A 14,665-nucleotide genomic window follows, 5' to 3' on the forward strand; every position below is an offset into this window, starting at 1 on the left:
TCTCCTAGGGCAAGGGGAACAAAGGAAAAAATAAACATAAGGGACTACGTCAAATTAGAAAGCTTCTGCACACCAAAAGAAACCATCAACAAAATGAAAGGGGAACCCACTGAATGGTAAAACATATTTGCTAATCATACATTTGATAAGGGGTTAATTTCCAAAATTTATAAAGAACTTACAAAATCCAGCACACACACAAAAAAACAATCCAATTTAAAAAATGGGCAAAGGACCTGAATAGACATTTCTTCAAAGAGGACATACAAATGGCCAATACACATATGAAAAAATGTTCAACATCAGTAATCATCATAGAAATGCAAATTAAAACCTCAGTGAGATATCACCCAAATAACAAGTGCTGGTGAGGATGTTGAGAGAAGGGAACCCTAGTGCACTCTTGGTGGGAATGCAGACTGGTATAGCCACTGTAAAAAACAATATGGAGTTTCTTCAAAAACTTAAAAATGGAACTGCCTTTTGACCTAGTGATTCTACTTCTGAGAATATATCCTAAGAATCCAGGAACACGAATTGAAATGAATACATGCACCTCTATGTTCATAGCAGAGTTATTTACAATAGCCAAGACCTGGAAACAGCCCAAATACTCATCAGTAGTTGAATGGATAGAAAATAGCTGTGGTACATTTACATGATAGTATACTAGATGGCTGTTAAAAAAAGGTGGAGGAGGAAATCTTAACTTTTGCTACAGCATGGACCTGGAGATTATTAAACAAAGTAAAATAAGCCAGTCAGTGAAAGACAAATACCATATGATCTCACTTATATGCGAAATCTAATAAACAAAATAAACTGACAAAATAGAAACAGAGGCATGGATACATGGAATAGACTGACAGCTGTCAGGGGTAAGGGGGGGGGACTGGGACTGGATGAAAGAGTTGGCTAAAGAAGATATGCGAACAAATTGACAGTAACCAGAGGGTAGGTGAGAGGGGATAATAGGGAGGAAAGAGGGAAGGATTTTCAAGAATATGTATAAAGGACACTTGGACAAAACCAAAGGAGGATCAAGGTGGAAAGTGGGGATGGCTGGGGTGAGGGGGAAATGGAGACAACTGTACTTAAACAACAATAAGAAATGAGAAAAAAAGAACATATATGCACAATCCACAAAGACAAAAGTGTGGTTTTGGTCAGAGGGAAGTGGGGCGAGGGTGGGGGGTAAGGTAGGCAATGGACGAGATAGGGACATTTGTAATAGTGTAAACAATAAAAATAAAGGAAAAAATTTGTGTGTATATGATGTTTTAAGAAAACATAGCATTAATTTTACCATCTCAATGACTCTTCAATTTACAGTTCAGTAGTGTTAAGTATGCTTATATTGTTGTGCAACAGATTTCTAGAACTTTTTCATCTTGCAAAGCTACAGTTCTCTATACCCACTAAGTACTAACTTCCCCTCACACCCTGGCACCCACCTTTCTACTTGCCTTGATTTTGACTACTTTGTATACTTTGAATAAAATCATACAATATTTGTCCTTTTATGGCTAGCTTACTTCATTTAGCATAATATTGCCAAGGTTCACTTATGTTGTAGCATGTAACAGAATTTCCTTCTTTTGAGGTTACATTGTATATGCACATTTACTTTATCCATTCACCTGTCAATGGATATTTAGGTTGCTTCCACCTCTTGGCTATTGTGAATAATGCTGGGATAAACATGGGTGTGCAAATATATTAAACATCCTGACAGAATTTTTATGACTAAATAGATGCTTATCAATTAGCATTCATAAAATTGAATATAAATATTTTCTTCTATATTATGTTAGCTATTTTTTCACACCTAAGCCATCCCTTTTTCAAAATACTGTTTTTTAAATCTTTAGATCTTTTTAAATCTTCCCTTGTCCTACTGTGACCAGATTTGAATATAGTCTTTTTCTAGTTCTTCCTTTGTATGAGCTTTTTCCTGTTCATTCTGAACTTTCTACTGTCTGTCTATATGTTCTTAGCTCATTCCTATATATCCTCTTCCCCTTCACCCTCCCTTTCGTCCTTTGTTGTTATCTTAGTTTTTTATTTATGTAAAGATAAAAGTAAAAAATAAGAAATAAATGGATATGCTTGTTTGGTGCCATCTATTAACTGACGTCACTGTCCTCCCTTTGTCTAAATCCTAACACTGGTTAAATTCAGCTCACCACCTACTCCAGGCCTGAACCCTGCCAGGTAAAATGAGGGACTAGTTTCAAACACACAATAATGCTGATTGCTCTCACTTAAAATTCAAGACCACAAATCTCAAATGTGTTCATGTGCTGCCAGCAGTCTTGCTCTATTTCCTTAGTCTGATGGTTTTCAAAGTATGGTTCCTAGACCACTAGCATCAACATCACTCAGGAACTTGTTAAAAATGCACATTTTTTACTTCATCCCAGACCTTATGAATCAGAAACTCTGGGGTAGAGGGCAGTAAATCTGTGCGATTCTGATGCTGTGGTTTGAAAACAACCAACTTAGTCAATTCATGCACCTATTCTTTGAAAATACTTTTTCATACTTTCACTGTCCTCAAATCGCCAATGATCCCCTCTCTTCCCAACTCCCACCTGATGATCAGTTTTATTTCAAAGTAAATGGAAAATAGAAGTACTCAGAAGAGAACTTCCTCATCTTCCTACTTCCTACATGTACATCTGTTTGCATCTACAGGTACTCCTGTACCCTGCCTTCTTCGCTGTCACCAGGACCAACCCCCGACCCCACTTGTGCATCTCATCCCATCCCCTCTCTTTCCTGGAATATATTTCCTCTCTACAGATCTTTCCCATCAGCACACAAATGTCTCTCTTTAATTAAAAAAAAAAAAAAAAAAAAAAAAAACCTCCCTGAAAATCCCTAGGTACTGCTATGGAGTCATCTATTAGACATGCTATTATGTGAAAATGTTCAATATTTATATGTATTTCCCTATTTTCAAAAAAAGAAGGATAAGCCAAAAATTAATACCAGTAGTTACCAATGAGAAGAGAGAGGTTGAGAATGAAGAGAGGGGCCAAACGCTAGAACTCTCCAAATGGTATTTATTTACAGTTTTCATTTGGGAACTATATAGATATTGTATATAATTAAAATATCAGCCCTGGCTGGTGTAGCTCAGTGGATTGAGCGTGGGCTTGGAACCAAAGGGTCACCAGTTTGATTCCCAGTCAGGGCACATGCCTTGGCTGTAGGCCAGGTCCCCAGTGGGGGACACATAATAGGCAACCACACATTGATGTTTATCTAACTCTCTTTCTCCTTCCCTTCCCTTCTCTCTAAAAATAAATACATAAATAAAATCTTTAAAAATTTTTTAAATATCAAATTAGGTCAAAATCTAATTGAAACAAATTGATTTTACTATGTAACAAATTGAAAGGATAGCCACAAGAAGTCTTTTACATGGACAAAGCCAAATAGGGGTAGGATTGAGGGTGGGAGGTGGGAGTAAGTGGAGTGGGGGAAAGTGATGGTGGGAAAATGGAGACAGCTGTATTCGAACATTAATAAAAAAATTATTTAACAAGTCTTTTAGGTGATTTTATAATAAAATGGGGTTGCTTCTATATAATTTTAGACTTACAGAAAAATTTAAAGGACAATGCAAATAACTACAGACACATTTTGCTCAGATTGCATATATGTCAACATTTTTCCACATTTGTGTTATTCTTCTCAGTCTCTCTTCATCTAGCACTTTGTCTACTGACTTATATACTTCCTAAAAATAAGAAATTCTTTTAATGGCCACAGTAATATTATCAAACTCAAGGAATTTATATTGAAAGAATATATAGATATTTTTTCAATTTCTTGGCTAGAGGCAGGCCAAGTATCTCCTTTCCCCTTTCTGGTTTCTCACCTCCCATTCCCACAGAGGAAGGGCAGGTTCAGAGAAAAGGCATGCCCAGGGAGGGCAGTGAATTCCCTAGGAGCAAGGCTCAATGAGAGTCATTTAATCTGACCCTTCTTATTTAGAGGTAAAATGAATAAAGAAAACAAAGAGGCTGGGAGGGTGGACCAAAAAGGGGCATCAGCATCCCCTAAGGGCCAAGATAAAGTGTAGGTAAAGTCAGAGGTTTCAAGAAACATTTTAGCACAAGGTGTAAAATATACTATTCCTTAAACAAATATAGACCATCACTCAAAGGAAGAAAACATTGCATGAAGAAAGCAGAAAATATCTTTCTTGAGCACCCATGCTTCCTGAGTAATTCTTTTTTAAATTTGTGTTTAAATATTGATGCCATACAATATTATATTAGTTTCAGGTGTACAACACAGTGATTAGAATCCTGAGTAATTCTTAGCACCATAGCCCAATATTGGAAGCAAATAATTCCTGAAAAATGTTAGATAGAACACATAAGTCTTTGGAGAAAACCAAAAATGAGAATAGGAAAGCCAAATAATTCAAGCATCCAAAATAATTCCAGAAGTTTTTACTGTATTACTCTATTGTCATGTTACTTGGTTTCGTGCAAATTGAATTGTTCCTCTTAAATTAATCCTTATTTTTGGTTTGTTTTTGTTTGTTTGTTGGTTTGTTTGTCTTTTCAGCCCCACTGTGTTCTCCTCGCCTCAAAGGAAAACTCGGCACCTGTTAAACTCGGGGGCTTTGGGGTAGCTATTCAATTAGGGGAGTCTGGACTTGTAGCTGGAGGTAAGAACACTTTTTTAAAAATATTTTTCAAAACCTGGTCACTTTTAGGCTGATGTAAAACTTTCAAAGTAAATATTAGCCTGTCTTCAGTGTTTCATGCCCCATTCCACCCAACCCTACCCTGCCCCAAAAGTACCATCATACAGTTTTAAATTTAATAACTCTGTAGTCACAATTAGAATTCTAGTCCCTTAAGAATAGGCTGTCCTTTTATTATTTGTATCCTCAGCACTTAACAGAGGAAAGACCCTACAGACAGAAATATTTGAAGCAGTGACTTTTAAAGTTGAACTGACCAAATGACATCAAATCAAAATTGTATGGAATATCTACTTTCAGGCTAATACCTATAGCTAGTTTTTAATTTCGTACTGTTTTATTCATTCCATTTGTCAGAGAACTACTCAAGCTGTAATCTGTGTATTTCGAAAGAGCAAGCAGATGTGAATGCAGACTGGTTTTATTATTAGCCAAAGCAAAACATAACTGGAAAATTCCAGGTCAGAGAATGAAGAAAAGTTAAAATAGAGACTTTCTTCACTAGTGTACAGAGGTGGATGCTCATTACAGATTCAAGTATTTGGGGGTTTTGTTTATTCCTTTGAATAGACTCCAGCTCAGAATGCTGCTCTATTTTTAGTTATCTTCCTTACTTAGGTTTGCAAATTACTTAGTTCTCTGTTTTACAGACTAACAGTTTTCTAGTCATTTCCTTCTCTTTTCTATCTTCAAATACTGCCAGCCTTCACAGAGAGGAAAAATATGGAAAATATCAACAGGACTTTTTAAAACCTGTCATCTTTCAAGATTGCTTGTATTAAATTCAAATACCTGACAAATGATAAATATCAAAATAATGTTACACAGGCTATTTCATTTCATTCACTAGTACTAAAACAGCACAGCAGTAGTAACACAGACCATCAACTGATGAGCCATGAGTCATAGTTATATTCTTTAAATTATTATTTCACCACATTGCCCTTTAAATTAAATTAGGTTTAAATTTTCTTTCTGTTTTACATTTTCTTCCAGCTAATCATTTCCAGTGATATGAGAAACTGCAAGTTGAACATAGTTTTAAAAACTGATTTCTTTTCCTAATTCAGAACTTTCCATTCATGATCAGAAGACTGACCAAAGGATCAGGTGATAAAGCATAGTTTAATCAAAAAGTCATTGAATCTCAGGATTCAAAGGGGCCTTAACTTCTCTAGTCTTATAACTAATGATTGAATTCTCTCAAAAATTCCCAGCAAAAGGTTGAGCTCTAATTGAATTCCTCAGATGGCAAAGAATTTACTATGTTCCAGGACAATTTATTCTATTTTTGGAAAGCTCCTTAAGTATTGGAACTTTTTTTAAAAAGTATTGAAACATTCATTCTTGCATTGAATAGAAATGTCTTCCTATAACTTCTATTAGGACCCAGTGGTCCTAATTTTGACTTTTGGAGCCAGGCTGAACAGTTTTAATCCTTCCATATGATAGCCATTCAGATGTTTGAAGACAGCAGTCATTTTCCCTGAAGCCTTGTCCAAGTTAACTTGCCTAGCTTAATCTTGCCATGCCTCATGTAAACTGCTTCAGCATTTCCTCACTATGCACAAAGTATGGAGCTAGAACTGAATACAATTACAGGTACAGTCTGGTGCTCAGTACCTTGGAGCTATCACTTCTTTTGCTGTGGGTATTAAATTTCTCTCAGACTCCCCAAGCTGCATTAGCTTTTTGGACAACCACATGATGCTGCTGGTCCAAATTAACTTTGCAATCACCTACAAGTCTCAGTTGTTGTTTTTAAACAAATAATTGCTGTTAAACTAATGTTCAAATTCAGTATTTGTACAGATCACCCTTGTGTTAAGACTACACAATTATAACAAGTAATTTCTGATAAATACACCCCTAAGGTTGATGGGATAAAATGAAATGAAACTAATTCCTCTTATCTGTTATATAGTGGTTACATATAATGACTTTGTTTCTGTTGATCTGGATCAGCATCCTGTTAGTATTCAGAATGGCATGGGCTTCATATTTTAATGTGCATCTCAATTGAGTGGGAAAAACAGATTCGTTAAATTTACCTGGACATTTTCTACATGTTAATCTATTTTCCAAAAGTCCATGAACCTTTTCCCTCAATTGCATATTTTCAGAGCTGATTTTAAACCAAAAATGTGTATGTCATGCAAAATTTATTTTTTATCAGTGTTTATAGAGTTAAAACACTTTCTGATGGACAAAGTATTGTCATTTGTTAACATACCTTTCCTTACAGTCTTGAAATAACTACTTTAATCATTACGGTGTCTTTACAAACATATGTGTAGAGAGGGATAAATGATTTGTTATAAAAAGCTTTCCTGTTGTTTAAGTTACTCTTGAAAATTTTGTTAATATTTATCAGCTAATTTGCTGATATTTAACAGAAAGCTATTTTCCTGTCAGTTGTAATCTTTGATCAGTCAGTCCTCCAAATGGAAAGAAATTCCCTCCCTTATATGTTCCATATAGTAAAAACCATTTACATTTACAGGGTAGGTAAGTAGGCTTACAGTTGTAGAAATAAATAATACAATAATAAATAAATAATATAAGAAGAAACTCTGTTTCACATACTCACAACTATAAACCTACTTTTGTCCACCCCTGTATTTATATTGCTCCTATCTAAAACTCAGCTATTCTGAAAACTTATCCAGAAGATAACTAAGAACCTTGAAAATCAATAGCAGCAAAACTCTTCCTGCCTTTAAAATCTGCAGATTATCCTCTCAAATGAGCATTTAAAGACACTTTGAGGCTGGCATGCCTCACATATAATTTTACAGAAAGTTGTCTGGATTTGTGTTACTTTATATCTTATACCTCTCAACCCCCTGGTTTGAATGCCTTTTGTGATTTTATCTGTCTAGATCACAGGTGGCAAACATAAGGCCTGTGGGCCAAATCTGGCCCTCCACCTTGTTTTATCCAGCCTGGCACCTTGTTTCTACCCTACGGCAGTGCCAAGCTCCTTGCCCCTAGTTAAGGAGTAGTTACATTTATACAGTCCTAAAATTACATTTGGCCCTTTGAAAGCAACCTCAAGGCTGATGTGGCCCCTGGTAAAAATGAGTTTGACACACCTGATCTACATAGCTTTTACTCTTCTTGAAGCCTGAGCTAACAATCATCTTAAGAGCAGGCTGACCATCACCATCCCAAGTTAGGTAACCTACTCCTTCTCTTCCAAATTACCATAACTATCTGAGGTACATACCTCCATGTAGCATTTGATGCAGAGACTTATAATCATATCAAAGACTAAGCTTTATGAGGATCAAGCAGGATCATGGCTTATCCCTCTGTATGTCCATACACCTACTGTGGTGTCTGAGACCTAGTAGGCACTTAGGAAGTTATTAAATGAAAGATTATGGTTGCTCATTACTTTGCAGGTAACAGCTGATTTTATGCAAAAAATTAGAAGCCAAAGCTGGAGTGAGCCTAGTGAGAGAAAAGAAATGAAAGCCAAACCAAAAAAAAAAAAAAAAAAGCGTTGATCAGATACCATAACTTGGAAAGCACAGCAGCATTTTAATACTGATCAACCCTTGCATACAGCTGAAGTTCCTGAGAGGGTTTCCTGTTCTATACCATTGTTCTTTAATTGATATCCACAATGACAATTCTGAGTCATCAAGAAAAGGTTAAATTATGTGCAAAATCTTGTGTAAAAGAAGTCAGGAAATTGAAAGAAGATAGCCATCCAAAACTGTTAAAGTAAAAAGGTTTGGGTGCATGAAGATTCAAGTTCTACAGTATTGAAACTGTAGCTATTCAAAACAATTCCCTCCCTGAAGTTCTGGGTAATAAATTCTTAGTATATTATCAGAAAACATAGCATTTAAATATTTAAGTTTATCTGATGTGTGTCATAATACAGTGACATTTAATTTGATTTGATGACTGGCTTCCTCTTCTTAGAATTTTGTGGTCAAAGTCATAAAAATCAAGTGGCCACAAAAAAGGAAAAGCTCACAGAGATCACAAAGAAGGAGTTTGGGGTGGTCAGTAAAGGTTAATTCCAGCACTTGTACATTCTACTGATGTGCACAAAATAAAAAAAGATAATTCCTATATATTCTTTTTACCATTGTCCTTGATCATCTAAGCAAATTCTTAAACCAAAATACATGCATCTTCCTTAAGGATGAACACTAATTCTCCACATCAGGGTAGTCTTCAATCCAGATAAATGTAGAGAAGCTCCTCAGGATGACTGGGGCTGGCCAGGGCGGCTCTGACTAATCCCAAAATGAGGTCCCCATTTTGAGTCACTTGCACCTTTCTTGTGTGGGAAGTGGTAGGAAGTTGAATTTCAAAGCATTATTCAAACTTGCCAGCAAGTTCCCTGATCTCTTGTCCTACCCTACCTTTCTCATGCCAACTTCTGTCCATCAGGGCAGGGTGAATCTCCAATGGCCACACCTTGTCCGAGGCTGTTAACAAAGTAGGAGGCTTAGGTCTCATCACTTCAGCTTCTTTATGTTACTGGAGGAAGCAAAATGGGAAATAAAAATATTTTCTTCTAACCAGCAGTTTTCACTGATCTGCTGTACCTTTTAAATGAAGATATTTTCAGTCTCTAAACTCTTAACTTAATCTCTTCTATTGTGGGGGAGGGAGAGGAACCATAATGATCTGCAGCCAGGAACATCCCCAGCACACAAACTAAGACTTGCTTTATCAGTGTCCATCCAAACTATGTTTGACAATCACTAAATACGACTTTATAATACATTCTCTCTAGCTGGATTTGAGTATCTCTAAGGTCTTAATCACAGTATTATGCAGTGTTCAAAGTAAAAATAATCTGGGACTCTCCATAGAGAAAGAGAGAGGGAGAGGAGAGAGAGAAAGAAAGTGGGCTGGGCCTGTATACAGCTAGAAGAGCTGCCAAAACTGCTGGGCAGTGCCCCCTCCCACAATAATTTGCTATAGGGTACAAACTTTTCTACAGTAGAAGACTTCCTTTGGAATACTGAGTTAAAGACGGTTACCAATATGCAAACAACTACTATCAGATTTCTTCCTAAAAGCCTATTTTGATAGGGAAAATAACTTTAAAGAAAATGAAGGTTGGAGGAAGGGCACAAGATGGTGGAGGAGTGAATGGACATCACACTAACTTCCTCCCTGGACCAATCTAGAATTATAACTAAATTGTGGGAAAATCACCAGGAACAAACAACTGAACAGTACTGAGAGAGAAGCCATATAATTTCAGACAGACAAAAGAACCACCTTCACCACAACCTGACTGATAAGAGTGTGGTAGAGACTGGAGAGGAGTGGACTGGGCACCCACAGCAGCAGAAGAGGGATAATTAAGCAACATGTTGGATCCCCCTGAGAAGTGTGGAGTCTTAACCCTAAGCTGGGATCCCCAGCTTAGAGCACCAGAGCCCAAAAAGTACACAAATAACAACCAGCAGCAAAAAACTGCAAGGTTGCTCTCTGCCTGAGAAGGTCAGCTGGAGACACAAAGAGCCATTTAAAGGGCCAACACAAAAATTTTCACTTGCAGCCACTTACCCTGGGCTCTGGCAAAGGCAGGGGCAGAGTGTGCTGGACACACCTGAAGAGTGGCTGGGGACAGAAGCTTTAAGGAGAAAACAGAGAGTAGATGCCAGGATCCTGGTGCTGAGTCATCATCCATATGGCAGCAGCCAACCTGCTCAGGTAGATCACTCCCTTCTGAGCGACAAGAGTCTGAGGGGAAACAATAACCCCAACCCCAAGAGGGACTCTGTCCCACCTCTGTAGTGCTTAAGCCTGACTACTGAGTGCAGAATGACTAGATTAACAACCAAAGGAGTCAGCCACAGGCATTATAGATCCCTGGAAGTCTCAGAGCAGGCTGCCTAAGGTCAGGTGAGGTCAACATCTAACATCACCAGAGGTAGATCCAGAAAGAAAAAGTAGTGGTAAATACTGGAGGCTACCAAGACAAAATCAACCATGGTCTTCTTTATGACTTGCAATATTTTCTTTCCTCAATAGCTTTTTAACATTCATTTCTTGTCAATTAAGTTTGTGCATATTAAGTCACTAGATTTTATACTATAGTTAAGTTCAATTCACATATTTTGCCCCCCCTCTTATCCCATTTTACCTTCTTCTCATTATTTTCATTTTAAATTTTGTTTTCTCTCTTGATACAACTTGTTTCCATTCCACACACTTATATTTCTCCCCATCCAAACTCACAAAACCAATTTTCTTCTCAATGGTCATCTCACATCTTTTTTCCCTACTCTTAAACTACCTGAATTCTCTCTCCACCTTTAGCAATCTTTGTTCATGGGTTATGGATAGGTTAGTTGTTGTTCCATTTTTCAATTTTATCTCTAGATCTCCACTAATTTTGTATTTCAAATCTCAAATTTTACCGGTCCCCTCTCTTATTTTTTTCATCTCAAACTTTTAATTCTGCCCTGTCTTGGCCTCTTTTTCTTCTGTTTTTATTTCTTCCTTTTCTCTTTCATCCTGCCCTTTTATTTTCTTTATTCTTCTTTTTTTGTTTTTGTTTCATTTCAAATTTTAATTTTTCCCTGTCTTAGCCCAATTTTTGTTGCTCACTCTTAATATTCCTTCCCCCCTATCATTTCAAAATCACTTTCCATTCCTCTAGACATCTCTTAAGCTCTTCTTTCTTTTTTTCACCCTTATTCCCATCCCTCCTATATTAATTTTCGCTCATTTAGTGTTGATAGTACTGTGGTGGATCTTTCTCTCCAATTTGACTCCTATATCTTTCTTTTTTAAAGTATTTTTTATTGATTATGTTATTAGAGTTTTCCAAATTTTCTCCTGTATCCCTTGTCCACCCTTCCCCCCAACCCTCCAGCATTCCCCTCTCCTAAGTTCATGTCCATGTGTTGTACATATAATTTCTTTGAGTCCTCTATTTCCTATACCATTTTATCTCTCCCCATCTATTTTTATGCCTGCTAATTATGCTTCTTACCTATACCTTACCCCCCTATTCCTCCCTTCCCCCTCCCCACTGAACTCCCTCTGTGGAATGTCCATTTCTCTGATTCTGTTCCTGTTCTGATTGTTTCCTTAGTTTTTTGCTTTCATTGTTTTTTCTTTTCCTTTAGGTTTATTTTTGATAGTTGTGAGTTTGTTGTCATTTTATTGTTCATATTTCTGTCTTTTTCTTAGATAATTCCCTTTGATATTTCTAATAATAATTGCTTAGTTATGATGAACACCTTTAACTAGACCTTATCTGGGAGGCACTTTATCTGCCCTTCCATTCTAAATGATAGCTTTGCTGGACAGATTAATCTTGGATGTAGGTCCTTGCCTTTCATGATTTCAGATACTTCTCTCCAGCCCCTTTTTGCCTAGAAGGTTTGTTTTGAGAAATCACCTGATAATCTAATGGGAACTCCTTTGTAGGTAACTGTCCCCTTTACTCTTGCCGCTTTTAAGATTTTTTCTTTGTCTTTAATCTTGGGTAACTTAATGATGATGTGCCTTGGTGTGTTCCCCTTTAGGTCCAACTTCTTTGGGACTCTCTGAGCTTCCTGGGCTTCCTGGAAGTCTGTTTCCTTTGCCAGATTGGGGAAGTTTTCTTTCATCATTTTTTCAAATAAGTTTTCAATTTCTTGCTGTTCTTCTTCTCCTTCTGGCACTCCTATAATTTGGATATTGGAATGTTTCAGGTTGTCCCAGAAAATCTTCAGCTTCTCTTCATTTTTGGGAGATTCTTGTTTCTTCATTCTGATCCAGTTGGATGTTTATCTCTTCCTTTTCTTCCAAATCATTGCTTTGAATCCTGGTTTCCTTCCTGTCAGTGATGGCTCCCTGAATATTTTGCTTTATTTCATTTTGGGTATCTTTCATTTGTTCTTTCCTTTTTCAACCAAGCTCAATCAGCTCTGTGAGTATTTTGATTGCCAGGGCTTTAAATTCTCCATCAGATAGGTTTGCAATCTCCTCATCACTTAGTTCTGAGGTTTTGCTGTGTTCTTTTATTTGGGCCATATTTCTTTGTCTTGGCACAGCTTATAGGTTGTAAGAGGCGGGGCCTTAGGTATTCACCAGGACAGGGCAACCCTCTTTGCTATGCTTAGGCGCTGCCTGTGGGGGAGGCACCAGAGAGGGAACAGTGCAGCTCACCTACTGGTCTCTAGCAAACTTCTCAACTCTCATGCAAGACTGGGAGTAACTCCCACCTCAGCATACCCAGCTGTAGCCTACAGTCAGCTCTGAGTCTCAGTTTTCCCCTCAAGTCAGCCCCTCATATGCTGGCCACCACCTTACCAGTCTGGATGTTCTGGTTGATTTTTTATTTAATTTTTTGATTTTCAAAGTTCCATGCAGTCTGATTTTCTGGCACTTTTGATTGTTAATTGATTTTTAGATTGGTCATTATTCTCCTTTTGGCTGTGCAAAGAAGGGAAAGGTTTCTACCTACACCTCCATCTTGGCTGGAGCTCCTATACCTTTCTTACTTATTTTTTTTTCTTCCTTTTTCTTCCTCTCTCTCACTTTAATTTCTCTTTAAATCGAGTACTAAATTCTTCCCTTCTCTTACTCTATTCCACCTTCTTCATTTCTCTTTTTATTTATGATGTAAATTTTCCTTTCTTTCTTCACATTGCTCTGACTCACAACTTTTATTAGTACTCCTCCCTCTACCTTCTCAAAATCATTCTTCTATCAGCAGGTCATCTCATATTCACTCTCTTTTCTTATAATAGTCTTAGTTTATTTACATCCTTATTAATACTGATTCATTTGATAGTTGATAGTGGGATGTGGGGGAGCAGTATATTTGCAGGTGTGGGTTTGTTTCCTGGGCTTTGTGGTTTTCTTTTGGTGGTACCTGCACAACAGCATGTAAGACGTGGTAGGAGGATTGACCCTCAGTCAACCACTAGCATGAAGGAACCACTGAAGAATGACCCCAAAACAATCAAAACCCAGTTACATCCAGAGAACCAACATAAATGGCATAAAGGGCATCCCAAGAGCATCAAGTTCAGGAGATCAAGGAGATTGCACCTCTGATTCTCCCAGGTCTCCTACCATAGAAGTTCACACCACAAAGTCAGGGAGTCAGAACACATCAATTTAACAAGCAGAGGCTAACAAGGGGAGTCTCACAAATAATGGAAAGGCAAAAAAACAACCCCCATTTGAAAGGAAAGGAGGAAGCCTCAGAAAGAGTGCTAAATGAAATAGAGGCAAGTAAACTATTAGATATTAAACTCAAAACAGTCATTATAACGAAGTTCAATGAGCTCAGTGAGAATTACCAAAAACTACAGGGAAGCTACAAGGAACTTACTGCAAATTATCTCTGTGAAAAAGAACATAGAAATTATCAACAAGAGCCAGGAGGAAATGAAGAATACAATTTTGGAATTGAAGAACACAGTAGAAGGGATCAAAAGCAAGATAGATGAAGCAGAAGATTGAATCAGTGAGGTGGAGGGCAAAGTAGAAAAAACTCCCAGAAAGAGCAAGAAAAGAGGGAAAAAAAACTCAAAAAGAATGAAGAGGGGTTAAAGGAATTGCAGGACAATATGAAACAGAATAATATCCCTATAATAGGGATACCAAAAGGAGAAGAGGAACAAAGGATAGAAAACTTGTTTGGAAAAGGAATGATGGAAAACTTCCCTAATTTTCTGAGACAAAAAGTCACACAATCCCAGGAAGCACAGACAGTTCCAATCAAGAGGAACCCAAACAGGGCCACTTCAAGACATATCATAATTAAAATGGCAAAATTCTAAGACAAAGAGAAAATCTTAAAGGCAGCAAGGGAGAAATATACAAGGGAGCCCTAATAAGCCAGCAGCTGACTTCTCAACAGAAACATTACAAGCCAGAAGAGAATAGCAAGAAATATTCCAAGTAATGAAAAACAAAGACCTGAAGTCAAAACTACTCTATTCAGCA

The 14,665-nt window shown here is 37.3% G+C and overlaps 1 protein-coding gene across 1 annotated transcript in view; it reads left to right on the plus strand.

Annotated features, from left to right (window-relative positions):
• The window catches only part of CASK (calcium/calmodulin dependent serine protein kinase), a 365,574-nt gene that overhangs the window by 185,398 nt on the left and 165,511 nt on the right, over positions 1 to 14,665 (plus strand). Inside the window, exon 5 of the mRNA XM_037057119.1 lies at positions 4,588 to 4,690. Within this exon, the coding sequence (XP_036913014.1) occupies positions 4,588 to 4,690 (103 nt within the window). The remainder of the gene's footprint in view (positions 1 to 4,587; positions 4,691 to 14,665) is intronic.

The sequence above is a fragment of the Sturnira hondurensis genome, unplaced genomic scaffold (genome assembly GCF_014824575.4).
Source record: "Sturnira hondurensis isolate 20B ecotype Veracruz unplaced genomic scaffold, ASM1482457v3 Scaffold0009449, whole genome shotgun sequence".
In the NCBI taxonomy this organism is placed as follows: domain Eukaryota; kingdom Metazoa; phylum Chordata; class Mammalia; order Chiroptera; family Phyllostomidae; genus Sturnira; species Sturnira hondurensis.